At 49.0% G+C, this 26,172-nt stretch overlaps 1 protein-coding gene across 14 annotated transcripts in view; it reads left to right on the top strand.

Annotated features, from left to right (window-relative positions):
• The window catches only part of DHRSX (dehydrogenase/reductase X-linked), a 188,021-nt gene that overhangs the window by 30,145 nt on the left and 131,704 nt on the right, over positions 1-26,172 (top strand). For 3 of the 14 annotated variants that reach the window (XM_086386067.1, XM_086386068.1, XM_086386066.1), the window contains exons 1-3: positions 400-617; positions 11,312-11,419; positions 18,365-18,433. In XM_086386067.1, the coding sequence (XP_086242193.1) occupies positions 428-617; positions 11,312-11,419; positions 18,365-18,433 (367 nt within the window). In that variant the 5' untranslated portion in view covers positions 400-427. Of the gene's footprint in view, positions 1-353; positions 618-11,311; positions 11,420-18,364; positions 18,434-19,002; positions 20,231-26,172 lie in introns of those variants that run through there. The other 11 variants (XR_015158301.1, XM_086386059.1, XM_086386060.1 and 8 more) reach the window with 6 other exon arrangements.

Raw genomic sequence — 26,172 nt, 5'->3', positions numbered from 1 at the left:
CCCACTCCAGTATTCCTGCCCGGAGAGTCCCCACGGACAGAGGAGCCTGGTGGGCTACAGTCTATGGGGTTGCAAAGAGTCAGACATGACTGAGTGGCCAAGCACACCATACCCACATGCATAGTAAAGTAGACAGTGTTGGTAACAGCAGCAGGAAAGGGTGGGTAATGTAGGTTATTATTCATCTTTGAGAAGAATGCCAGAGCTTCCAAGTACCCACTCACCCCCATTATTCATGATTAAACACGGCGTCTCCCCCATTTTAAACCGAGACTGTGTTCACCATACAGTGCACCCTTTCTATGGCGCAATTCGGGGCTTCTTAGGGTATTTGCAGAGTTGGACAAGCACCACCCCTACGTCATTTTTGAACTTCTTTTTATCAGCTCCTTCCCACGTGGCTCAGTGGTAAGGAATCCTCCTGGCAATGCAGGAGACGCAGGTTCGACCCCTGGGTCGGGAAGATTCCCCTGGAGGAGGAAATGGCCACCCACTGCAGTGTCATTGCCTGGAAAGTCTCATGGACGGAGGAACCTGGTGGGGCTACAGTCCACGGGGTCGCAAAAGAGTCGGAAATGACTTAGCAACTAAACACCAGCAACCACAAAAAGATTCCTGTACGTATTAGCTGTATGTTCCTCACTCTTCTCCCTCCTCTCCAGCCCCTGGAAACCACCAGTGTGCACTCTGTCTCCATATGTTTGCCTATTTCTGCATTTTGTATAAATTGGATCATGAAATATATGGCCTTTCACGTGTGATTTCTGTCTCTGAACATCGTGTGTTCGGGGTCTCCATCTACATTGTAGCCTGTGTCAGAGCTTCACTCCTTTTCATGGCTGCGTCATATTCCACCGTGTGGGTGGACCTCATGCTGTTTAACCATCCATCCACCCATCCATCCATCCATCATATACTATCTTATCATCCATCCATCTATCCATCCATCCATCCACCCATCCATCCATCCATCATATACTATCTTATCATCCATCCATCTATCCATCCATCCATCCACTCATCCATCAACCAACCATCCATCCATCATCCATCCACCCATCCACCCATCATCCATCCATCATACAGCATGCATGCATGCATCCATCCACATATCCATTGATCCATCCATCGTCCATGTACCCATCCATCCATCCATCCATCGATCTGTCCATCCACCCACCCATCTATCATCCATACATCCATCTATCATCCACCCATCCATCCATCACCCCTCATCCATCCATCATCCATCCATCTACTCACCCATCATCCATCTATCCATCATTCGTACACCCATCATCCACCCACTCATCCATCATCCATCATCCATCCGTCTATCCATCCATCAATCCATCATCCATCTACCCATCTATCCATCATCCACCATCCACCCATCCACCCATCATCCACCCACCCATCCACCCACCCATCCATCCATCATCCATCCATCCATCCATCATCCATGCATCATCCATCATTCCTCCGTCCACCCACCCATCCATCCAACATCCATCCACCCACCCAGCCATCCATCCAACATCCATCCATCAATCCATCAACACTTGGGCTGTTCTCACTTTTCTGGCTATTGTGAATCAAGCTCCTCTGAATCAAGCTTCATCATGCGTGTGTGAGCAGATGCATGGTTTCATTTCTCTGGGATAGACTGATACCTCGGTGTGGCACAGCTGGGCTCTTGTATCTCCATGTTTAACCTCTTGAAGAGCCACTGTCAGACTCTTTGCCAAAGTGGCCACTCCAGCTTACGTTCGCGTCAACCTTGCGTTGGTTCTGATTTCTGTACCTCCTCGCTAACTTTATAGTTTCTTCCTTTCTCCCTCCCTTTCTTTGTCTCTCCTTTCTGTCCTCCTGTCTCCCTTTCTTATTTTACCTCTTTCTCCATTTCCTCCTTTTTTCCTCTTTCTTTTTCCTCTCTCTCTCCCCTTCCGTCCTCCGCTCTCCCTCCTCCCTTTAACATAGCCGCCATCCACACAGCTGTGAACCACCGACTCACTGTGGCTTCGATTTCTCTTTCCCTGATGCTCTCCTAGCAGACTTCTGTTGTTTCCCAGGAGAGCACAGGAGCAAAGATTTAAGGGGTGAAGCAGTGAATAGGCGACCCACATGCTCTCACAGAGAATTCACAGCGGCTTACACGTGTCTGCAGAAGATAGGAAACGCGGAACATAAATCAAAGTCCAGGAACCTCATAGATAACAGAGGGGAGACGGTGTTGCCACTGTGCTGGGCTTTCAAAACCCCTGTACCTGGCGCCAACTCCTGTCTCATGATAGCGAGGAGCCTCGGCTGGGCATCCAGCCGCCCGTATCTGATAAAAAAGGGACCAGGCATGCAGTAGGCCCCCAATTCTAAAAGTGGCCACAAGGCTCGGGTCCTTTCAACATAGCTGGACAGGGGCCAAGATGGCAGAGTTCTTGGTTTTGAGGTTGTTTTTTTTTTTTTTTTTAAATTTCATGTATTTCATGTGTATTTATTTTTGACAGCACTGGGTCTTTGTCGCTACACGTGGGCTTTTTCTCTAGTTGAGGCGAGCGGGGGCCTCTCACTGTGGGGGCTTCTCTTGTTGCCGAGCCCGGGCTCCAGGGCATGCAAGCTTCAGTAGTTTGGCTCCCAGGCTCTAGATCTCAGGCCTTAGGAGTTGTGGCTCACTAGGCTTAGTTACTCCCTGGCATGTGGTATGCTCGTGGACCAGAGACTGAACCCGTGTCTCCTGCATTGCAAGGCGGATTCTTTACTGCTGAGCCACCAGGGAAGCCGCGTTTTGCTTTATACTGTCAGTTCAGTTCAGTCGTTGAGTCATGTCCGACTCTCTGCGACTCCATGGATCACAGCACGCCAGGCCTCCCTGTCCATCACCATCTCCCAGAGCTTGCTCAAACTCATGTCCATCGAGTTGGTGATGCCATCCAACCATCTCATCCTCTGTCGTCCCCTTCTCCTCCTGCCTTCAATCTTTCCTAGCATCAGGGTCTTTTCCAGTGAATCAGCTCTTCACATCAGGTGGCCAAAGGATTGGAGTTTCAGCTTCAGCATCAGTCCTTCCAGTGAATATTCAGGACTGATTTCCTTTAGGATGGACGGGTTGGATCTCCTTGCTTTATACTTTAAGAAGGCTATATTCTTTTTTTTTTTGAAGGCATGAGTTTAGTCTTTTTACAAAAAGTTCCTGGGACTTCCCTGGCGGGCGGACCAGCCGTTAGGACTTGGTGTTCTCACTGCCGGGACCCCGGGTTCGATCCCTGGTTGGGGAACTGCAGGCTGGGTGTATTGGCCAAAATACACATATAAATAAAAGCAGCTAGTTTGAGATAGTTTTAGATTCAGGTACAGTTATAAAGAATTCAATGGAGCAACAGTGTTCCTGCTTTTCTGCAAGAGGAGCCCTCTTGTATCATGACAGTTACAGGTACCATATCCCAGACCAGCAGGCTGACTTTGACGTAATGCAGCGCTTTCGGCCGCATCTCCTGCCCTAACTTGTGTTCGCTCCTGTGTCTGTGTGATCCTTGCGATTTATGTGTGCGTGAGGGTTTGAAAATTCCCCATCATGGTTCTCAGTGGTAAAGAATCTCCCTGCAGTGCAGGAACCCTGGGTTCGATCCCTGGGTCGGAAAAGACCCCCTGGAGGAGGGCATGGCAACCCACTCCAGGATTCTTGCCTGGAGAATCCCATAGACAGAGGAGCCTGATGGGCTACAGCCCACAGGGTCACAGAGAGTCAGACAGGACTGAGCCAGTTCCCACATCCTTGTTTACATTTGTGTCTTTTTCGGTCTCGGTGAATTTCTTGTTCGTTTCCTTCTTGTCTCTTTTCCGGAGAGTTGTTAAATGGTTTCAGATTATTTTGCAAGAACTCTTTGTAGACAAAGAACGTGACCTTCTTCCCACATGGCACCGTTTCTGTTTTTCCTTTTGCTGTCTTCTGAGGCAGTTTTGGTTCCCTGGGATGAAGCAGTCTTTTCGTGGTCCGAGTGATAGATTATTTCCTGCACAGTGTCTGCATCTTGCTTAGAAAAGCCATCCTTGCTTTCCTGGTTGTTGTTTTTTTTTTCTCATCATTCGCGAAAAAACAACCAGCATCACCACATCTGCTTTTTTTATGAGTGAATTACACACACACCTTCCTCTTCTGTTACTGAATACAAGTCTGTCTGCTCAGTGCACAGTGAAGATGAACAAGCTGAAATGTTGCAAGTTTGGAGCAGAGAAAGCTTTACTGCAGGCTCATGCAAGGAGTCAGGTGTCTTGTGTCCTCAAATGCTGAACCTCCTGAATGTTTCAGCAAGCCTTGTTAAGGGCCAGGTGAGGGAGGGGATGAGGTTAGTGGTTGCAAACTTCTTGGTTCAGCAATCCGTGTCCATTGTGATGCTCATCTTAACCTCCAACAACACAGGTGTTTTTCTCTGTTCTGCAACCTCCTATCTCCCTGTGAATGGAAGTGTCCTCCCCTTAAAGGTCAGAGCCTTGAGAATGGACTGTCGTGTCTGTTTATAATGTTACTCTAAACCTCCAAGCAGACAAAGGTTATTCTCTATTCTGCAACTTTTTAAATCTCTCTGTGAATGGAAAAGGGTTATACTCCTACAGATCTGACACTGAGAATGTGTTTTTGGTGTTAGAATCTGACAGGACTGAGGGACTGAACTGAACTGATGACCCTCCAAGAAGACAAATGTTATTTTCCATTCTGCAACTTTTTATCTATGAATGTGATACCCTTAAAGGTCAGAACCTAACAATGAACTATCCTGTCTACAATGTTACTATAAATCTCCAACCAAACAAAGGTTATTCTCTCTTCTGCAACTTTTTAAATCTCTCTGTGAGTGGAAAAGGGTCACGCCCTTAAAGATCAGAACCAGAGGGTGAACTGTCCCTATTTCAGGCTATGGGCAACATTTGTAACGCAAAGCAAAAGAGGACAAAGGTTAAAGTAGAAGAAGATCCAATAGGGATGATTTTGAGCAAGTTCCAGGAGGAGGTGGTGAAGGATAGGGAAGCCTGGCGTGCTGCAGTCCACGGGGTCGCAAAGAGTCGGACACGACCGAGCGACACCAAGAGACGGAGTCAGATTTGTTCTTCCCCGTGACTTTAGGGGCGGCTCTCACGTGTCGCGAGCTCGGCGTACGGAGCACTGTCATGCTGCTATTTTCCCAAGCTGCTGCCCATCCCCGAGCCGTGAGGTCAGCCCTCCGAGTTAGACAGAAGCATGACCGCGGAGCGTCTAAACATAGCTGGCAAGGGAGCGCTCGGCGTGCTCTGCAAATGCTATGCCTTCGCCAACCGTTCGTTTGCCAAGATCTGAACTGCCTTTTTTTTTTTTTTAATTGCTTTTTATTGATTGATTTACTTTTGGCTGTGCTGGGTCTTGGTTGCTACACGTGGGCTTTCTCTCGTTGAAGAGAGAGGGGGCTGGTGTCTAGTTGGAGCGTGTGGACTTATCATTGCGGTGACTTCCTGGTTTGTGGAACACGGGCTTCAGGAGTTGTGGGTTCCGGGTCCTGGAGCACAGTTGTTGCCCCCGTGGCATGTGAGATCGTCCCCAGGTCAGGGCTGGAACCCGTGTCTCCTGCCTTGGCCCGGCCAGTCCTTTACCTCTGAGCCAGCTGGGAACCCACGGTTGCCTTTCTTCATGAGCGCCTGGCTGTCCAGACCCAAACCCTGGGGCAAGCAGTTGTCTTTTGCAGTGTCGGACCAGGAGGCTGCAAAACTGAATGGTTTTAGAATTAGAGGAGCAGGTGAGAGCTTTGACAGGGCGGCTGGTACGCTTCCGTCCGGGATGGGCAGCTGGCGCCGTTGGGGTCAGGTTAGCATCCTGAATTTACACAGCCCTGGAGACGTAAGACTCGGGTGTGATCCCTGCGTCGGGAAGCTGTCCTGGAGGAGGGCATGGCAACCCAGTCCAGGATTCTGGCCTGGAGAATCTCACGGACAGAGGAGCCTGGCGGGCTACCATCCACGGGGTCACAAGAGTCAGACACAAACCTACAGAAACCCATGGACAGAGGAGCCTGGTGGGCTGCCATCCATGGGGTCATAAGAGTTGGACACAAACCTAGAGAAACCCATGGACAGAGGAGCCTGGCCGGCTACAGTCCACGGGGTCGCATAGAATCAGACACGACTGAGCGACTAAACAGAATACCACATGCTCCACTATTATGAATAGACCCTTACATCAACTCTCAATGGGTCAAAGACCTCAAAAAGGGAGTTTAAAAATACAAAGCTCTTGCAAGAATGTGTAGGGTTTAATCTTTGTAAATTCATGACGGTCCGTGGGGTCACAGAGAGTCAGACACGACTTGGAGAGCGAACGACTACAACGGCAGCTGGCTGATACATGGTTTCTGCGTGGAGACGCAGTGCTGTTGCAAAGAGCTCTGAGTTGCCACCTGACCTGGCCTCTTCACAGCCGATTCCTAGAAGTGACTTTGCAAGATCAAACGATACAATCACATGTAATTGGGGTAGATATTACAGAGTTTTCCCCGACGGGGACTGAGCCGTTTTGCACTCCTATCCACTTTGTGGGTCAGAGCGTTGTCCCCGTGGCCACACCGGAGAACGTGATGTTGAAGTCTTTGAACTCTCACCAACCTGCTGGGTCAGATGGTACCTTGCAGTTTTCATTAGCTATTAACATGTCCCTCACTGGGTGTAAAGTTGGACCTGTGATTTGAAGGACCATTTCAGTATTTTTTTGTTTTTTATTTTTTAGGCATTTAGAATTTTTAAAATATATTTTTATTGTTTTAAAGCCTTTACTGTATTTGTTTTGGGCTTCCCTGATATCTCAGTTGGTAAAGAATCCTCCTGCAATGCAGGAGACCCCGGTTCGATTCCTGGGTTGGGAAGATCCCCTGGAAAAGGCTACCCACTCCAGTATTCTTGGGCTTCCCTGGTGGCTCAGATGGTAAAGAATCTGCCTGCAATGAGGGAGACCTGGGTTCGATCCCTGGGGTTGGGAAGATTCCCGTGGAGAAGGGAAAGGCTACTCACTCCAGTATTCTGACCTGCAGAATTCAGTGGACTGTATAGTCAGTCCATGGGGTTGCAAAGAGTCAGACACGACTGAGTGACTTTCACTTCACTTCATTGTGTTTGTTATAATACTGTTTCTGTCTTAAGCTTTTTTTTAAGTGTTTACTGATTTTGTTACAGTATTGTTTCTGGGGCTTTCCCGATGGCTCAAGCATTAAAGAATATGTCTGCAGTGCACGAGATGTAAGAGACTCGGGTTTGATCCCTGGGTCAGGAAGATCTGGAGGAGGCAACCCACTCCAGTATTCTTGCCTGGAGAATCCCATGGACAGAGGAGCCTGGTGGCTGCAGTCCATGGGGGGGTGGTCACAAGTTTTTGTTTTTAAATCTTTGTTGAATTTGTTGCAGTATTGTTTCTAATTTAAGTTTTGATGTCTTGACCCTAAGTGCCGAGGATCAGCCCCGGCTGATCCAGGGTATTCGAAGGAGAGACGGCATAGGCGAAGATCAGGATACAATAGCTTAATTAAATATTAATTAAAGATATAAAGAGTAATAGAATAAGGATAGCTCAGTAGGAAAATTCAGTGGAGAAAAGAGGCTGAGTAGCTTGGTTTACGCGGGAGACCAATAAAACTTCAAAACAAGAAGTTTGCACCACTTACATAGGCTGCAGGCGTCCTTCCGTTCTCCCGAAGGAGAGGAGACACTGAGGCCTCCCCGGTCGGATCTTAGAAGCCCAGGCATAATTAGTAAGCATGGTGGGTTCCTCGCTCCAGATGGAGACTCAACCAGAGTGAGAGAGAGAGCGACATGGGGAGACCAGTATTTCGAGAAACTGATCCCAATTCTTTATTTTCCATGGTCTACTTTTATACACTGAGATGTTATGCAAAAGTCACGCGGGGTCAGCAGTCCTGACTTTTATCAAAGTCAGGTGCTTCATACAAATGTATACAGAGGTCTTAGGGGTGTTACATCATCTTCTGGCCAGGGGGGCCTGCTGACAATTTACGACCCTCTGCTTGTGACAGCGGTCAGTCAATCAGGACACTTATTTCTCCAGGGCTGATTATTCTCAAAACAGACGCCACCCAAATAAAGTTACATTCCTACAGGGTGAGGGTGTAGTGGGTCTTAGTTAAGGGAAGAATTTACTTAGCCTAAGGTGTAACGTGATTAATATCAAAGGTTAATACTTATTCCTTCTATATATTCATTAATGTGTGTAAGGGCAGGGGATATGGAGACTTAGCAACAAAACATTGGCTCAACAAATGAAAAACCCTTCACCAATACAATTTCTAATCAGCCCATTATACTTATACTAATAGTTTTCTAACTTTTCTAAGGAACCTGTTTTTAGAAGGTTTAAAGCATCTCGTGCCTCTCACGGTTGGGAGGCTGTGAGCAATCACATGTGGCCGGACGAGCCTGTCAGGCAGGCTAGAGAACCTTCAGAGGAGTTTGTAGGTTAAAACACTCTTGTCACACCCAAGAGTTTTTATTGACTGGAGCTCTAGGTTAACTCCTTCTCCGAAAGAGGTGGTGGGGGACAGCCCCCGTAAAGTCAGAGGTGTAGGTAAGAGCACAAAGTAGTAAAGTAGGCAGGCTCTGGTTATGGGGGTAGATGCTTGAGGATTTCCAGGGGGACTCCTGAGGCTCGATCCTGCCTTTGCGTATGTCGAGCCTCCTTCTTCATGACCTTTGTCACGGGTGGAGTACCTCACTCTGGCCCCCAATACCTAAGGTGGGAACTTAGCCCCCAGACCAGGGATCAAACCCACAACCCCTGTATTGGAAGGCGAAGTCTTAATCAGTGCACCACCAGGGAAGTTTCTTAAATATGTTTTTATGTCAACAGACGCTTTTGTCCTTCTTCTCTGTAGAGACTTTTATTTCTTGGCTTTTCAGAACTCTTTGCATTTTAGGAAAATACTTCTTTGAATGCAACGAGGGTTGCAGACTTTGTCCCAGTTCATCGTTTCTGTCTGATTTTGCTTATGGTGTTTTTGTACACATTTATTTAAAATAATTAATTTTAGGGGGCCCTGCTGCCAGGCATGTGGGATCTTAGTTCCCTGAGCAAGGATTGAACCTTTGTTCCCTGGAGTGGAAACACAGATTCTTAAGCCCTTGGTATTTTTTTTTTTTTTTTTTGGTCAACAATGTACATTTTTTTTTTTTTTTTTGGAGTGAAATTGGTGTTTTGCCTTAGAATTAGCAAACAGTTTCCTGGTCTGAGGTTAAAGGTACATTTTTGCGTTCTTTGAATATTTTCAGTGTTTAGTATTTTTCGTCTTGGAGTCTATTTAGATGTGTCTTAGGAGTTATGGATCTAATTTTATGTTTTCAAAGCCTCTATTTCGATGTCCTAACAGTATTTATTATGGCTTCTCTGGTGGATCAGTGGTAAAGAATCTGCCTACAATACAGGAGACACAGGTTTGACCCCTGGGTTGGGAAGATCCCCTGGAGGAGGAAATGGCAACCGACTCCGGTACTCTTGCCTGGAGAATCCCGTGGACGGAGGAGCCTGGTGGGCTACCGTCCATGGGGTCGCAAAGAGTCGGACATGAGATAGTGACGAACACACAGAGAAATGGAGTATAGCTTTTAGAAACGGTGACTCTGTTGTATCGCTGAAACTTATAAAAATATCGTAAATCAAGTGTACTTTGCTGAAGAAAAGGAATTTTGTAACATAAAATACAGGAGACAGGGAAGATACCAAATTCATGTTTGCTACGTTGATCCTAAAGGAAATCAGTGAGACCAGCCCATCCTAGAGGAGATCAGTCCTGGGTGTTCATTGGCAGGACTGATGCTGAAGGTGAAGCTCCAGTACTTTGGCCCCCTGATGCGAAGAGCTGACTCATTTGAAAAGACCCTGATGCTGGGAAAGATTGAAGGCGGGAGGAGAAGGGGACGACACAGGATGAGATGGTTGGATGGCTTCAGCGACTCAATGGACATGGGTTTGGGTGGACTCCGGGAGTTGGTGATGGACAGGGAGGCCTGGCGTGCTGCGGTCCATGGCATCGCAAAAAGTCAGACACGACTGAGTGACTGAACTGAACTGACCGGCGTTGATCCTATAGTAAACCTCCTAGGACCAGCCACTTCCTACACATAGCAACTCACTCACCTAGAAGCCTACCGCTCAGATGCAAAGTGACCCGTCCATCCAGGTCTCAGCCCTGTGCCTTCCTGGCAGGGGCTCCCAGACTCTGGGCCTCCATCCACCTGTACCCACCCGCCTCCCGTGGACTGTAGCCCTCCAGGCTCCTCTGTCCACGGGATTCTCCAGGCAAGAATCCTGGAGTGGGTTGCCATGCCCTCCTCCAGAGGATCTTCCCGACCCAGGGATCAAACCCGGGTCTCCTGCATTGCAGGCAGATTCTTTACCATCTGAGCCACTAGGGAAGCCACATATATATAATCCACACACACACACACATACACACATATACACACACACACATCTTGTTACATATCCTTTTCCGTGATGGTTATTACAGGGTATTGAATACTGTCCCCTGCTCTGTATAGTAGGAACTTGTTGCCCCATCCGATATATAACAGTTTGCATTCTCTAACCCCAAGCGACCAGCCCTTCCCTCCCCCGCCCCGTCTCCCCATCTAGACCACCCCACGTGTGTTCTCTCTGCCCGTGAATCGGACACAGCAAGCTTTAGGTCGAAACATCAACCGCTGTGTGTAAGACCTCCAGTTCACAACACAGACAGCCTGGCCCGAGAGGACTCATCCAGGACTCGCCACCCAGGGTCCTGGGCTATACCCCTCGTCTCACCCTTTCTGCGCATCACGTTGGCAGTGTTCATTCTTGCGGAGGTGTCTGTGGGGGTTGAGCAAGGCTTTGTGAGGTGTGTACACCAGGCTGTCACAGTGCAAGTGTGCTCTGCCGTGCAGTTGTGTCCGACTCTTTGTAGACCCCGTGCACTGTAGCCCACCAGGCTCCTCTGTCTGTGGGATTCTCCAGGCAAGAATGCTGCAGTGGGCTGCCATTTCCTCCTCCAGGGGGTCTGGAGTCAGAGATAGAATCTGTGTCGACGGCTGCTTTACCCCTAGGGCCCCCTGGCAAGCCCAGGCAGTCATCAGTCAGGGCGACGGTCTTGTGTTACCCTCTCCCATCCTGAGCCTGTAGATAACTCACAGGAACAAAACCACACGTATCAAACCACAGCTCCTGTTGGCATCCCGCCCTCTTTTGTGACTTCATTAGGACCGACACGTCCTCTGCTTCTAACCCTTGTTTTCTTTTTCTTTCTTTCTTCTTCCGCAGTCTTCTCTCCGCAACCCGAACGTGTTGCCATAGTGACCGGAGGGACCGATGGCATCGGATACTCGACCGCCAAGTACCTGGCGAAGCTGGGCATGCACGTCATCATAGGTGATGTTTCCTTTGTTCAGGACCTTACGTGTTAGGGTGACTGGGAGACACGCTGTCGTCTGCCTCTGTGTGAGGCAGATATTGGTGTGGTTACAGATCCAGGGGGGTTTCCCAGGAGGCCCGGTGTTAAGAGAATCCGCCTGCCAGTGTAGGAGACACAAGAGACCTGGGTTTGATCCCTGGGTTGGGAAGATGCCCCGGAGGAGGGCACGGCAACCCACTCCAGTGTTCTTGCCTGGAGAATCCCACGGACAGAGGAGCCTGGTGGGCTGCAGTCTCTGGGGTCTCGAAGAGTCCGACACGAGTTAGTGACCGAACAACGTATTCCACTATGGGCTTCCCAAGTGACTCAGTGGTAGAGCACCGTCCCGCCAATGCAAGAGACCTGGGTTCGATCCCTGGGTTGAGAAGACCCCTGGGAGGAGGAAATTACAACCCACTATTGTCGACTGGGAAACCCCATGGACAGAGGAGCCTGGTGGGCTTCGGTCCAGGGGGTTACCAAGAGTTGGACCCGACTTAGCAACTAAACAATGGAGCCAGCAGGTGCAGAAGGCGTCAACGGTCAACCTGAAAACCTGAAACAGACAGCAGATTGTGATACTCTTTCTTTCTTTTTGGACAGGAGGCTAGCTTCTCCTTTAATGTGGATCATATATTTTTTTTACCTGTGTGACTCACTGCAGTAAATGACAATAAGTGTGGGTTAGCCTCCCAGACCTGTCATAACAAATTACAGCACAGACTGGATAGATGAAACGGCGCACGTTCACCCTCCCGCAGTCCTGGAGGCTGGAGTCTGAGAGCCAGGTGTGGGCAGGCCTGGTTCCTCCCGAGGCCTCTCTGCTGGGTGCATAGACGGCCATCTCCTCCCCGAGTCCTCACGTGGCCGTCCCTGTGTGTGTCTCTGTGCCCTGACCCCTTCTTACGAGGACCCCAGTCCTACGGGATCAGGACTCACCCTACTGATCCTGTTTCAGCGTCATCCCCTCTTCAAAGACTCTCATCTCCTAATACAGCCTGATTCTCAGGTCCTGGGGGTGAGGACTTCAATATGTGCCTTTGGGATGTCACGGAATCAGTTCCTAGCCGATTTCAAGCATCTTCTGTTAGCTGCCCAGTGAAGACGCTCTCAATTTTCCCTTCTTTCTGAAGCTTTCTAGTGGCTTATGAAAGTGAACGGGAAGTCGCTCAGTCGTGTCCGACTCTTTGCGACCCTGTGGACTGTAGCCTACCAAGCTCCTCCGTCCATGGGATTCTTCAGGCAAGAATACTGGAGTGGGTTGCCGTTTCCTTCTCCAGGGGATCTTCCCAACCCAGGGATCGAACCCGGGTTTCCCACACTGGAGGCAGACGCTTTAACCTCTGAGCCGCCAGGGAAGCCCATAAAGCCCTAGTGGCTTATCAGATCAGATCAGATTAGTTGGTCCCTAAATCAACTTTGGAAATGAAGGGACTTTCTTCTGCTAGGAAAGTGGAGACACTTCAAGTCAACTCAATTTACATTTGTGAATATTGCAGCTGTTTAAATCAGCTGGAAGAAAAGATACAGGGAGATGAGCTTTGAAAAAAACAAAACAAAATATAATATTGATCACATTTTCCCGGACATCCTCTGCATGTAATTAATCCTTTTTATCCTGTCCGTTTTGATAAAAATTGTACTATAGGTCTGGTTTTACCTCTTTCAACTGTTGCTGTTCACTCATGTCTGACTCTTTGCAACCCCACGGACTGCAGCAAAGCAACTCCTTCCCTGTCCTTCACCATCTGTTGGAGCTTGCTCAAACTCATGTCCATCGAGTTGGTGATGCCATCCAACCATCTCACCCTCTGCCGTCCCCTTCTCCTCCCACCTTCAATCTTTCCCAGCATCAGAGTCTTTTCAGATGAGTCAGCTCTTTGCATCAGGTGGTGAAAGGACTGGAGTTTCAGCTTCAGCATCAGTCCTTCCAATGAACATTCAGGACTGATCTCCTTTAGGATGGACTAGCAATGACCAGGGCTTGTGTTCCAATAAAAGTTATTTTTTTTTTACAGCAGGAAATGAACCAGGTTAAGCTTCAGGCCCATTGTTCACTGGCCCTAATTTGGGTCAAAATCTTTTTTTTTTTCCCCTAACAAGTGGTACTCTCCTTCCTTCCTGCTGCTGCTGCTGCTGCTAAGTCGCTTCAGTCGTGTCTGACTCTGTGCGACCCCATAGATGGCAGCCCACCAGGCTCCCCCGTCCCTGGGATTCTCCAGGCAAGAACACTGGAGTGGGTTGCCATTTCCTTCTCCAATGCATGAAAGTGAAAAGAGAAAGTGAAGTTGCTCAGTCGAGTCCAACTCTTAGCGACCCCATGGACTGCAGCCCACCAGGCTCCTCCGTTCCTAACAAGTGGTACTTTCCTTCCTTCCTGCAGACCTTTACAATCTGGTGAGCAGGGTTCATCCTTCCCAGAGCAAATCTGAACGTGGGAGTTTGCCCTTCCCCCATGACTTGGTGCCGTTGAACCCTTGCTTTGTTTTATACAAAACAACCTCCATGGAACAGAGCTTGATGGCAAGGCAGACCCACCGTGTCTGTGACCTGCTTCCTTTAGGGGAGTGTTTCCGGATATGCCAGTGGATCCCCAGTAGATGTAGACGCAACATTAGCAACCGTCTAAGGTCAGGCATGGGCTTCCCTGGTGGCTCAGACCGTAGAGAACCCGCCTGCAATGCAGGAGACCCACGTTCGATCCGTGGGTTGGGAAGATCCCCTGAAGAAGGGCGTGGCAACCCACTCCAGTATTCTCGCCTGGAGAATCCCATGGACAGAGGAGCCTGGAGGGCTACAGTCCACAGGGTCGCAGAGAGTCAGACACGACTGAAGCGTGTTAATGCATACACATACATAGCTGATACACAGTGTTGTCTTAGATTCAGCTGAACAGCAGGCATAGAGTTGTATTTGTGCATTTGTGTCTTCTTTCATCAAACTCTTCTCCCAGGATAAGCTATTGCAAGATACTGCATTTAGTTACCTGTGCCATGCAGTGGGTCCTTGCTGTATATCTGCTTTAAATATAGTCATGTGTCTATGTTTGTCACAAACTCTTAATTTACCCCTCCTGAGCGTTCCCCTTTGCTAACCATAAGTTTGTTCTTTATGTCTGAATCTATTTCTGTTTTGCAAATAAGTTCGTTTGTATCGTGTTTTGATTTTTTTCTTTACATTTTTTTAGCACCAAAAATATTTTTTATTGGGGTTCAGCGGATTAACAATGTTGTGATAGTCTCAGGCGGACAGCAAAGGGACTCAGCTGTACATATATGTATACACGTTCTTCCCCAAACTCCCCTCCCATCCCGGCTGCCACGTGACACTGAGCAGAGTGCCCTGTGCTGTCCAGCAGGTCCTCGCTGGTTCTCCATGTGAAATACAGCAGTGTGTCCATGTCCATCCCACACTCCCTGACTATCGCTTCCCCCCTCCTTCCCCCTGGTGACCATAAGGTTATTACAGAGGATTGAGCAGAGTTCCCTGTGCTGTCCAGCAGGTCCTTTCTGGTTCTCCAAGTTAAACACAGCAGTGTGTCTGTGTCCATCCCAGACTCCCTGACTATCCCTTCCACCAGGGAACTATAAGGTTATTACAGAGTATTGAGCAGAGCTCCCTGTGCTGAACAGCAGGTCCTTGCTGGCTATCTGTTTTATATATCGCAGTTAATATATACCGATTCCAAGCTGCTAGTTTCTCTCTCCCAACCCCGTTCCCTTTTGGTAACAGTGAGTGTGTTTTCTACATCTTTCAGTGCGTGTCTCTTTTGTGAATGAGTCCCTTTGTATCTTTTGTGTTTTTTAGCTTGTACGTACAGCCAGGGGCATACGCTGCCTGCCGTGGCTGCCTGATCTCTGAGTGAGCTCTCCGTTGCCGGGGGCACGTGCGTTGCCCTGGGTCTAGTCTGCGCTGCGGGTTCACTGCCTGCCCCCTCCCCACCCCAGGTCTCTCAGGACCCCCTGTGTGTTTTTTAGGAACTCGGGGCTTCTTTCTTGCTTCACTGGAGCCTCCGCTCTACCAGCTCTCAATGCCAATGTGGCCGGACCCCGCCAGGCAGCCTGGCAGCAGATGGCATTTTAATAGCACGTCTCACTATGATGGTTTACTTTTTTCTTTTCCCGTCCATTCCTTCTGATTTTTGCTTTATTTGTCTTCGTTTCTTTGCCGTTAAGGTGTCTAAATGGTTTATGACGTCTGTCTTCCTTATGTTGTCTCTTGTATTGTTAAAAATATTCATCTTTGTTTCATTTAAAATAAATACACTTAAAAAAAAATTCTCACCGATTTCGGAAGCAAGCTCATACATGCCCACATCCCCACTCAGCCGTGAATTCTCTTTCTCGGAGGTGGCGGTCTTTGATGTGTCCAGTGTTTAGAGATGGAAGACATGCGTTCTTTCCCTTCGTGCCCCTGGCCCCCCGCTTGCAGGAAGAATCTCTGAGCAAACCAGTCATAACCACACAACAATGATTTCTTTAAGGCGGCTGAGGTGCAAATCACTTTTGCAGCTGCGTCATCTTGATGTCCGCGGCTTTGAACTTCTCTAAGGGCGGCAGCAGTTTCTAAATCCCTTTCGTTCACCTCCCCCAAAGGTGTCCTCTGCCACTGTTCACTTCTCTGTCTCCAGCTGGAGCTAAAACTATTTCTGTTTTCTCTGAGTTCACCACCCTGACGCTGGGAAAGATTGAGGGCAGGAAGAGAAGGGGGTGACAGAGGATGAGATGGTTGGATGGCATCGCCGACCCAAGGGATGGGAATTTGCAGAAACTCTGGTGCCGAGGTCCAGCCCCGGCTGATCCAGAGAGTTCGAAGCGGGGATGGCGTCGGCGAGGATCAGGATACAATAGCTTCAATTAGATATTAAATAGAGATATAAAGAGTAATAGAATGAGGATAGCTCAGCAGGAAAATTCAGAGGAGAAAAGAGGATGAGTAGCTTGGTTTACGCGGGAGACCAATAAAACTTCAAGACAAGAAGCTTGCACCACTTACGTAGGCCACAGGTGTCCTAACATTCTCCCGAAGGAGAGGAGACACTGAGGCCTCCCCGGTTGGATCTTAGAAGCCCAGGCATAATTAGTAAGCATGGTGGGTTCCGTGCTCCAGATGGAGACTCAGCCAGAGTGAGAGACATGGGGAGACCAGTCTTTCCAGGAACTGATCCCAATTCTTTATTTTCCATGGTCTACTTTTATACACTGAGATGTTATGCAAAAGTCACGCGGGGTCAGCAGTCCTGACTTTTATCAAAGTCAGGTGCTTCATACAAATGTATACAGAGGTCTTAGGGGTGTTACATCATCTTCTGGCCAGGGGGGCCTGCTGACAATTTATGACCCTCTCCTTGTGACAGAGGTCAGTCAACCAGGACACTTATTTCTCCAGGGGTGATTATTCTTAAAAAAGACTCCACCTTCCAAAGGTACCAGATAAAGTTAGATTCCTTTAGGGTGAGGGTGTAGTGGGTTTTAATTAAGGAAAGAATTTACTTAGCATAAGGTCTAACGTGATTAATATCAAAGGTTAATACTTATTTCTTCTATATATTCATTAATGTGTGTAAAGGCAGGGGATGTGGAGACTTAGCAACAAACATTGGCTCAACAAGTGAAAAACCCTTCACCAATACAATTTCTAATCAGCCCACTATACTTATGCTAATAGTTTTCTAACTTCTCTAAAGAACCTGTTTTTAGAAGGTTTAAAGCATCTCGTGCCTCTCATGGTTGGGAGGCTGTGAGCAATCACATGTGGCCGGACGAGCCTGTCAGGCAGGCTAGAGAACCTTCAGAGGAGTTTGTAGGTTAAAACACTCTTGTCATGCCCAGGAGTTTTTATTAACTGGAGCTCTAAGTTAACTCCTTCTCCGAAAGAGGTGGTGGGGGACAGCCCCCCGTAAAGTCAGAGGTGTAGGTGAGAGCACAAAGTAGTAAAGCAGGCAGGCTCTGGTTATGGGGTAGATGCTCGAGGATTTCCAGGGGGACTCCTGAGGCTCGATCCCGCCTTTGCGTATGTCGAGCCTCCTTCCTCACGACCTTTGCCACGGGTGGAGGTCCTCACGCTGGCTCCCAACACTCTGGGAGATGCTGAAGGACAGGGAAGCCTGGCGGGGCTACAGTCCACAGGGTCGCAGAGAGTCGGACACGACAGAGCGACTAACCCTTTCCTTTGATCTGTTTTGTGTATTTTTCTGGTTGGCCGTGCAGTGGCTTGCAGGGTCTTAGATTCCCCCCAACAGGGATTGAACCCAGGCAGCGAACGTGTGGAGTCCTTGCCACTGGGCTGCACGCATTCCCTCATGATGCTTTTCACAGCTCCAGCCACCCGTGAGTGGAGGGGTTCCCTGGACCACAAGGGTTTTGAAAGTTCTATGTCCTGTGGGACATGTCCTTCGACAATTTCAGGCCCATAGTCTTCTTGGCTTCAACGTGGTTCTCATGCCATAAGCTGACACGCGTGTGTGGAATCAATGAAAAGTAGGATGCCCCAGAAATGCATACCGGTGTGTGTGTGTGTGTGTGTGCTCAGTCGCTCAGTCGTGTCAGATTCTCTGCAACCCCATGGACCATAGCCCGCCCAGCTCCTCTGTCCATTGGATTCTCCAGGCAAGGACACTGGAGTGGGTTGCCTCACCCTTCTCCGGGGCATCTTTGCAGGCGGATGGCATTGCAAGCGGATTCTTTGAGCCACCAGGGAAGTCCCCCAGACAAGCATGCTTTTGGCCAATGCAGGCTGGAGAAAGCGTATCTTCAGCGGATACATTGAATCAGCCACAGTTGCTCTGAGCTGTTGGCCGAGTCCCAGCAGCAGAAATGGAAGCAGACACTTGGTAGGCTTCTCTGTTCACCGTCTCGAGGAAACGTTGTTCCACGTGGAGTGGTTTTCTTCCTCTGAGTCGTGTGTCTTTCTTTCCCTTCTAGCTGGAAATAACGACAGCAAAGCCCAGGAGGCCGTGAGGAGGATAAAAGAGGACACGCTCAACAACCAAGGTACCTGACTGATCTCCCCCAGACAGATGGCACTTCTGCTTTGCTCTGGGTCCGGGTTCCTGGTGGGGCTCATGGAAGCAGCTTCGGGGAGGGGGCCATGTCTCTGCTCTGGAGCGTCTCTCTGAGGGCCTCTGGTCCTCCTTGGCCGGTGCAAGGCGGCAGCAAGCACGGTACCCCCCATGAGGGAGAGTGTTCCTGGTGAGATCGGGCCGTGTTTTCATTCCTTGTCCATCCCCAGGGTCCTCCGAGGCCCGTGTCCACTCAGGACTCTTTGGATGTGCCTAATGGCAGGTGCATCTGCCTCCTTCCGCTTCTTGTTTTTTTTTTAATAATGTTATTTATTTATTCATGTGTTTTGGCCATGCTGGGTCTTTGCTGCTGCTCCGGGTTTTTCTCTGGTTGTGGCGGGTGGGGGCTCCTGTCTAGTTGCCGAGTTCCAGCTTCTTCTGCGCTGCCTTCTGTTGTTTTGGAGCTCAGGTTCTAGAAGTTGTGGTTCACGGGCTTAGTTGTCTCCCACGGCACGTGGGATCGTCCCGGATGAGGGATTGAACCTCTGTCCCCCGCATTAGAAAAGACCCTGATGCTGGGAGAGACTGAAGGCCCGAGGAGAAGGGGGCGACAGAGGATGACATGGCTGGATGGCATCACCAACTCGATGGACGTGAGTTTGAGTGAACTCCGGGAGTTGGTGATGGCCAGGGAGGCCTGGCGTGCTGCAGTCCATGGGGTCGCAGAGAGTCAGGCACGACTGAGTGGCTGAACAACAACAGCTTACCAGAAAAAAGAAAAAAGACAAACCCATGCCACCCCAAAATGCCAATAAACCCCCAACGTGAGGTAAACAAGCAGCAAGATGCCACTAAGAATGTTCAAAGGAATCCAAACGGAAGTAGGTATGGAAAGTGAAAGTGAAAGTCGGTCAGTTGTGTCCGACTCTTTGTGACCCCATGCTCTGTATGGGATTCTCCAGGCCAGAATACTGGAGTGGGTAGCCTCTCCCTTCTCCGGGGCATCTTCTCAACCCAGGGATTGAAGCCAGGTCTCCCGCATTGCAGAAGGATTCTTTACCAACTGAGCCACCAGGGAAGCCCAACAATCCTGGAGTGGGTACCCTATCCCTTCTCCAGGGCATCTTCTTGACCCAGGAATCGAACCAGGGTCTCCTGCATTGCAGGAGGATTCTTTACCAACTGAGCTTTGAGGGAAGCCTAAATGGATATTGGTCGTCAGTAATTACATGCTAATAAAACCTCTCTTATTTGGACCAAATAGTCATGCTGCTGCTAAGTCGTTTCAGTCGTGTCCGACTCTGTGCGACCCCATAGACGGCAGCCCACCAGGCTCCCCCGTCCCTGGGATTCTCCAGGCAAGAACACTGGAGTGGGTTGCCATTTCCTTCTCCAATGCATGAAAGTGAAAAGTGAAAGTGAAGTCGCTCAGTCGTGTCCGACTCTTAGAGACCTCATGGACTGCAGCCTACGAGGCTCCTCCACCCATGGGATTTTTCCAGGCAAGAGTACTGGAGTGGGGTGCCATTGCCTTCTCCAAATAGTCATGCTCATTTAACAACAACAACAAAAAAAACCCACGCCACACCACAATACCAATGAAAAAAACCCAACTCCACAAAACAAACAGGAAAATGACTTAACAATGTTCAAATGAACCCAAGTGGAAATAGATACTGGTTTTGAGTAATTACATGCTGAGAAAAGCTCTCTCATTTGGAGCAAACAGTCGTGCTAATTTACCAAGGAAAAAAAAAAAAAGAGCCACCCCTAAAATACCAATAAAACCCCTAGCGCTAGAAAACAAACAGCAAAACGGTTTGCTACTATTCAGGCGGACTCAAATGGAAATAGATAAGTGACATAGTCTTCCAAGCAAACCCAGGAAGGTCGGCTTTGCTTTTGCGCATTTCACTGGTGACTCACACAAGCCACGGTGGAATTCCCTGGTCGCGAATCCCAGGAAATGTGGTTTCTGAGCTTTGTTTTGTTTTTTTAATATTTCTTGTTTGTCCCTGTGGATCTTAGTTGGGGCCCACGGGATCTTGGACCCTCGCTGAAGCGTGCGGGAGCTTTTCTTGCAGCGTGTGGGATTCTAGTTCCCTGACCAGGGATGGAACCCGGGCCCCCAGCTTGGGGAGTGGGGAGCTCGGACTCTCAGCTGCTGGGGCACCAGGGAATTCCCCTGTCCTTTGATTTGAAAGGGAAGAAGGCGTCCCTTGCTTTCCATCACAGTTCTGCATGTTTCACCATCAAGAGGGTCTTCCCGATCAATTTCACACCTTTCCTCATATTCTCTCTTAAAAATGTTTTAGAATTAAAGATTATCATGTTAGTTTCAGCAATACAACCCAGCGACTCAGTGATACATATACATGTATTTCTTTTCAGGTTCTTGCCCCATGTTGGTTTCTGAGAGAATGTTGAGTAGAATTCCCTGTGCTATGTAATAGGTCCTGGCTGTGTATCTCTTCTCTATATAGTCGTGTATGGGCTTTCTAGGCGGTGCTAATGATAACCCGCCTGCAATGCAGGAGACGCAGGTTTGATCCCTGGGTCGGGAAGATCGCCTGGAGTAGGGAAATGGCAACCCACTCCAGTATTCTGGCCTTGGAGAATCCCATGGACAGAGGAGCCCGGTGGGCCACAGTCCATGGGACTGCAAAGAATCAGACGCGACTTAGTGACTAAGCAACATTGAGAGCTCAGAAGGCCAAAGACAGCTTCTGAAAGGCAGGAGGAGGAGTCCAAAGGGTTTGAATGCAGGTCCCCGGAAAAGGTCTCCAGGAATCTGGTTCTGAGTGGACCCCCTCCGGTTCTCCTCTGCTGTGTGTTCCACATGGAGCGATTCTTCTGGGCCATGGTTCGCCCGCTGGGTGAAGCCGGCCGGCCGGAAGGGGTCTGGCAAGGATGCCACGTGCTCAGAGGCAGGCGTTGCCACACCTCCGTCTTGGAGCTCCAGGTGCGGTGGTCTCTCTGTCTGGGCAACAGGCCGCCCACCTGTGCGTGTCCTGAACCGCCCTCCTCGCCTGCAATCTGCCTTCTAGGACTCGCTGGCTTACACTTGGGAGAGGTTTCAGCTCTCCCCTTGTTCCAGCCTCATATTGGCATCAGTCCTCCGCTCCGTGCCTGCGGATAAGCGGGGGCGTGAACAGGGAGGGCAGGCCGTGGGGTTTCCAGGGTTGGTGCATCGCTGCCTTGGCCATCTGCCTGATCCTTGTCCTAGGCGTGGGCGCGTGCCTGTCAGACGCCTGCCCTGACGTGCCCTCGGAGGGTTCTCGTTTCAAGTGCTTGATTGACGTGCCTTTAAAGGCATCCACATTGGAGACCTTCTGAAGGAGTCCACGTGGCAGCCTTGGATGGCAAGCCATATCTAAATGATGCCCGTCATGGGTTTTCTGGGCTGGACTTATCCTTGGAAACCCTCCCTACAGAAAGATGTCTCCCGTTCGGAGCAAATTGCACGATCACCTGCTCATAAAATGGTACTCGAGATTATGTTAAGATTCCTTTAGGAGTTGTTCAGTCGCTAATCGTGTCTGGCTCTTTGCAGCCCTGTGGACTGCGGCATGCCAGGCCTCCCTGTCCATCACCATCTCCCAGAACTTGTTCAAATTGATATACATCGAGTCAGTGATGCCATCCAACCATCTCATCCTCTGTCACCCCCTTCTCCTCCCACCTTCAATCTTTTCCAGCATCAGGGTCTTTTGCAATGAGTCAGCTCTTCGCATCAGGTAGCCAAATATTGGAGTTTCAGCTTCAGCATCAGTCCTTCCAACGAATATTCAGGACTAACCCTAACTGGTTTGATCTCCTGTCAGTCCAAGGGACTCTCAACACTCTTCTCCAACACCACAGTTCAAAAGCATCAGTTCTTCGGCGCTCAGCAAATTCTGGGTGTGTGCGGGAGGCTGATGCATTTGAGTGGATCCTAAGCTCCAGAGACGGAAATGGCAACCTGCTCCAGTATTCTTACCTGGAGAACCCCACAGACAGAGGAGCCTGATGGGCTACATGGGGTTACAGTCCATAGGGTTGCCAAGAGCTGAGCGACTAACTGCTAAATTCATAGAGACACCGTTATGGGTTACATGGTGGTGGTGGGTCCCTTCAAAAAATATCATCCATGGATGAGACAGTAAATGAAACATGGGTCCATGCGTACAAGGGAATCAGCCATAACGAGGAAGGGAATTCTGACACCTGCTTCTGCGTGGGTGAAGCTTGAAGTCATGATGATGAATGAACTAAGCCAGACCCAGAGGACAAGTCCTGTAGGATTTCCACTGTTAGGACATCCCTAGAGGAGCCTGGAAAATCCCATAGGCGGAGGAGCCTGGCAGGCTGCCGTCCATGATGGGGTCACGGGGAGTCAGACACAACTGAGTGACTTCACTTTTCACTTTCATGCATTGGAGAAGGAAATGGCAACCCACTCCAGTGTTCTTGCCTGGAGAATCCCAGAGATGGGGGAGCCTGGTGGGCTGCTATCTGTGGGGTCGCACAGAATCGGACACGACTGACGTGACTTAGCAGCAGCAGCAGCAGCAGAGAAGCGTGGGAGTTCGAGTGGTAAAAGAGACGTGGGTTTGATGCCTGGGTGGGGAAGATGCCCTGGATGAGGGCATGGCACCCTACTCCAGTATTCTTGCCTGGAGAATCCCATGGACAGAGGAGCCTTGCAGGCTACATTCTGTGGGGTCACAAAGAGTCAGACACGGCTGAGAGACTTCATTTTCACTTTCACCGAATTTACAATCTTTACCTTTTACTTGGATTTAATTTAATTTCCGTAACCACACAGCCTTTAACAATATGAGGTATCAAGTTTTAGGAAAGCCCATTCTTTTTCCAGAAGATTGCCAAAAAAAAAAAAAAAAAGAAAGAACATTTGAATAAGAAACAGAAGTGCTTGCCTAATCTAAGAGGATAAGGAAAATGAAAGTTTTAGGTGCTCAGTCGTGTCTGACTCTTTCTGACCCCATGGACTGAGGATCATGGTGCTGATGACAGAGTGGCCATGACGGGGATGATGGGATGATGGGGATGATGGGGGTGGGGATGCGCTGAGGATGGTGGAGCTGAGGATGGTGCTGATGGTGCTGATGACAGAATGTCAGTGATGACGACGATGGTGCTGTTGCTGCTGCTGGTGGCGGTGGGGATAGCAGTAATGATGACATGGTGATGCTGATATAAATGATGATCATTACGGCTCTCTTGTCCACCGCAGTTATTATCACGTAAAATCAGTTAATTCTGGAGGTGATGCCCAGAGACATTAATGGGCTCCCCGGGGATGCCAGGGTAGCTGCTGATTCTATCTGATTTGTGTCTGCCCTCCACAATTTGCTTTTTCCACTGCGTTATGCCAGAGACTCATTATTTCAGTGGATTCACGGTGTCCTGTGTGGTGACATGCTTAATTTAATTGTCAGAAGCGACATCAGCAGGAGCTGATTGGAGCTGTCTGTTTGACCTTGCACGCAGCACTTCCTTAATTTTCGGGTCTTCTCTCCTGAGCTGAAATTTTGCAACTTTTGTTCAACTGCGAGAACCAGCTTTTCCTCTGATACCCCCCAGAATGAATGAATTCATGTTCGTCTTCTGTTCGTTGAAACCTTTGTCCCTGGATGAAGAACTTGCTGCTGAGAAATGTGATCTCGTCTCACATTTGTGGCGTTTCAGCCTTGCTTTTGCATAAAGCATTTATCAGACTTATTTCTAGTCAACTGTGGCCGTTGGATATGGTTTGTGTTGATTAAAATACGCCTTTCAGGATAATATAAAAGTAGAAACTCCTCCTTTACTTCTCAATTTTCTTATTTTACAGCTGCAATTGTAACCTTATCCTTCCGTCCATCTCAAGGCTGGAATTTGCAGGGTATAAAAAGCTTCTTTTGAAAGCCCTTTCTCGATGAAATCAATTGCACCCCAGATAACTTGTTCATGTGGATACACGGTTACTGAGACAGGACATTTCCTCCCAGGAAATGTAAGGCAGAAAAAAAGAATCAATTTCTTCTTTAGTCTGTTCCCTAAAGAACCATCTGAAGGTTGCAGAGACAAATTCAGGGAGGGATGGTCGCTCTTCTCTTTTTATTCTTTTCCGAGTCCTATTTTGTCCAAATCTGAACGACATGAATTCTGATAAGAAAATACCTCCTGTCTGGCGTCCCTTCCCAGCTACGTGGAGAGTGTTCAACAGGGAAAGAAACTTTGTCCACGTTTCTAGTACACGTGGGCTCCTTAGGAGAAAAGAAAGTGAAGTCGCTCTGTCGTGTCTGACTCTTTGCGACCCCATGACTGTAGCCGCCACCAGGCTCCTCCGTGTATGGGATTTTCCAGGCAAGAATACTGGAGTGGATTGCCATTCCCTTCTCCAGGGGGTCTTCCCCACCCAGGGATCGAACCCGGGTCTGCCACGTTGCAGGCAGACTCTTTACCAACTGAGCCACCAGGGAATCCCATCTTCTTAGGAGGCTCGGTGGCAAGGACTTCCCTGCCAATGCAGGAGACACGGGTTCCATCCCTGGGTCGGAAAGATCCCCTGGAGGAGGGAATATAAATCGACGCCAGTCTTCTCTCCTGGGGTCGCAAAGAGTCGGACGCGACTGAGCGACTTTGCTCGCGTGCATCCTAGGGCGAGCACCTCTTCAGTGGTGGCTTGATTCAGGGTTATCGCTGCCGTGGTACGGGCAGAGCTAACGACTGACGCATTCTCGGGAGAAATCGTGAGGTCAGCTTTTCAAAGGAGACGTCTTGCCCTCCTGAATTGTCTTCCTTGTCATCAGAGACTCTTCTCTGCTGTCCCGCTGTCCCGGGAGTCTCAGGAAGCCGGTCCCATCTGATGGTGTCCTTCCTACTCTCCCTCCATGGCTGACCCCACCCTGCAGCCCACAGACCCGACACCCGCTTGCGTTCAGTGGCCGTGCTCAGCCAGACAGAGACCATGGCTGATGGAACTTGAGAACAGTTCTCCAGGGCTTAGAGGTTGTGTTTATGAATTAAAAAAAAAAATTTTTTTTAAAGCCTGCTAGATATGCAGAGTACCTCATGAGAAACGCTGGGCTGGAAGAAGCACAAGTTGGAATCAAGATTGCCGGGAGAAATATCAATAACCTCAGATATGCTGATGACATCACCCTTATGGCAGAAAGTGAAGAGGAACTAAAAAGCCTCTTGGTGAAAGTGAAAGAGGAGAGTGAAAATGTTGGCTTAAAGCTCAACATTCAGAAAATGAAGATCATGGCATCTGGTCCCATCACTTCATGGCAAATAGATGGGGAAACAGTGGAAACAGTGTCAGACTTTATTTTTTAGGGCTCCAAATTTTTTCACACTCAATACTAGGTTAATGAAGAGACCTACGTTAAGGAAACTTAAGTGTTTGTTTTTTTTTCCAGAGAGACATCAAAGTGAATCCGTTTACTGCAGACTGGGACTTGAGCCCACGTGGCTGGGACTCAAACCCAGCCCAAACCCCCGGTTACCTGCTTTTGGGAGCTAATGCAGCTCAGGTTCTTGATATCTCATCACAGAAAGAATTCAGGGAGAGACAAAGTGGTCTGTAAGAAGTGGATTTACTCAGATGCAGAGAGAAGTGCACTGCACAGAGTGTGGACCATTGCAGAGGGCGAGTGCAGCAATATATATATATTTTATTATGTATTTATTTTATTCTCTGCTGTGCTGGGTGTTCACTGTTGCATGGGCTGCTCCCTAGCT

The sequence above is a fragment of the Bos grunniens genome, chromosome X (genome assembly GCF_055505025.1).
Source record: "Bos grunniens cultivar Pamir isolate PY7600 chromosome X, Bosgru_T2T1.0, whole genome shotgun sequence".
Lineage (NCBI taxonomy): Eukaryota > Metazoa > Chordata > Mammalia > Artiodactyla > Bovidae > Bos > Bos grunniens.
Note: the sequence above shows the minus strand (reverse complement) of the source record. Positions and strands in the feature narration are given on the sequence as shown.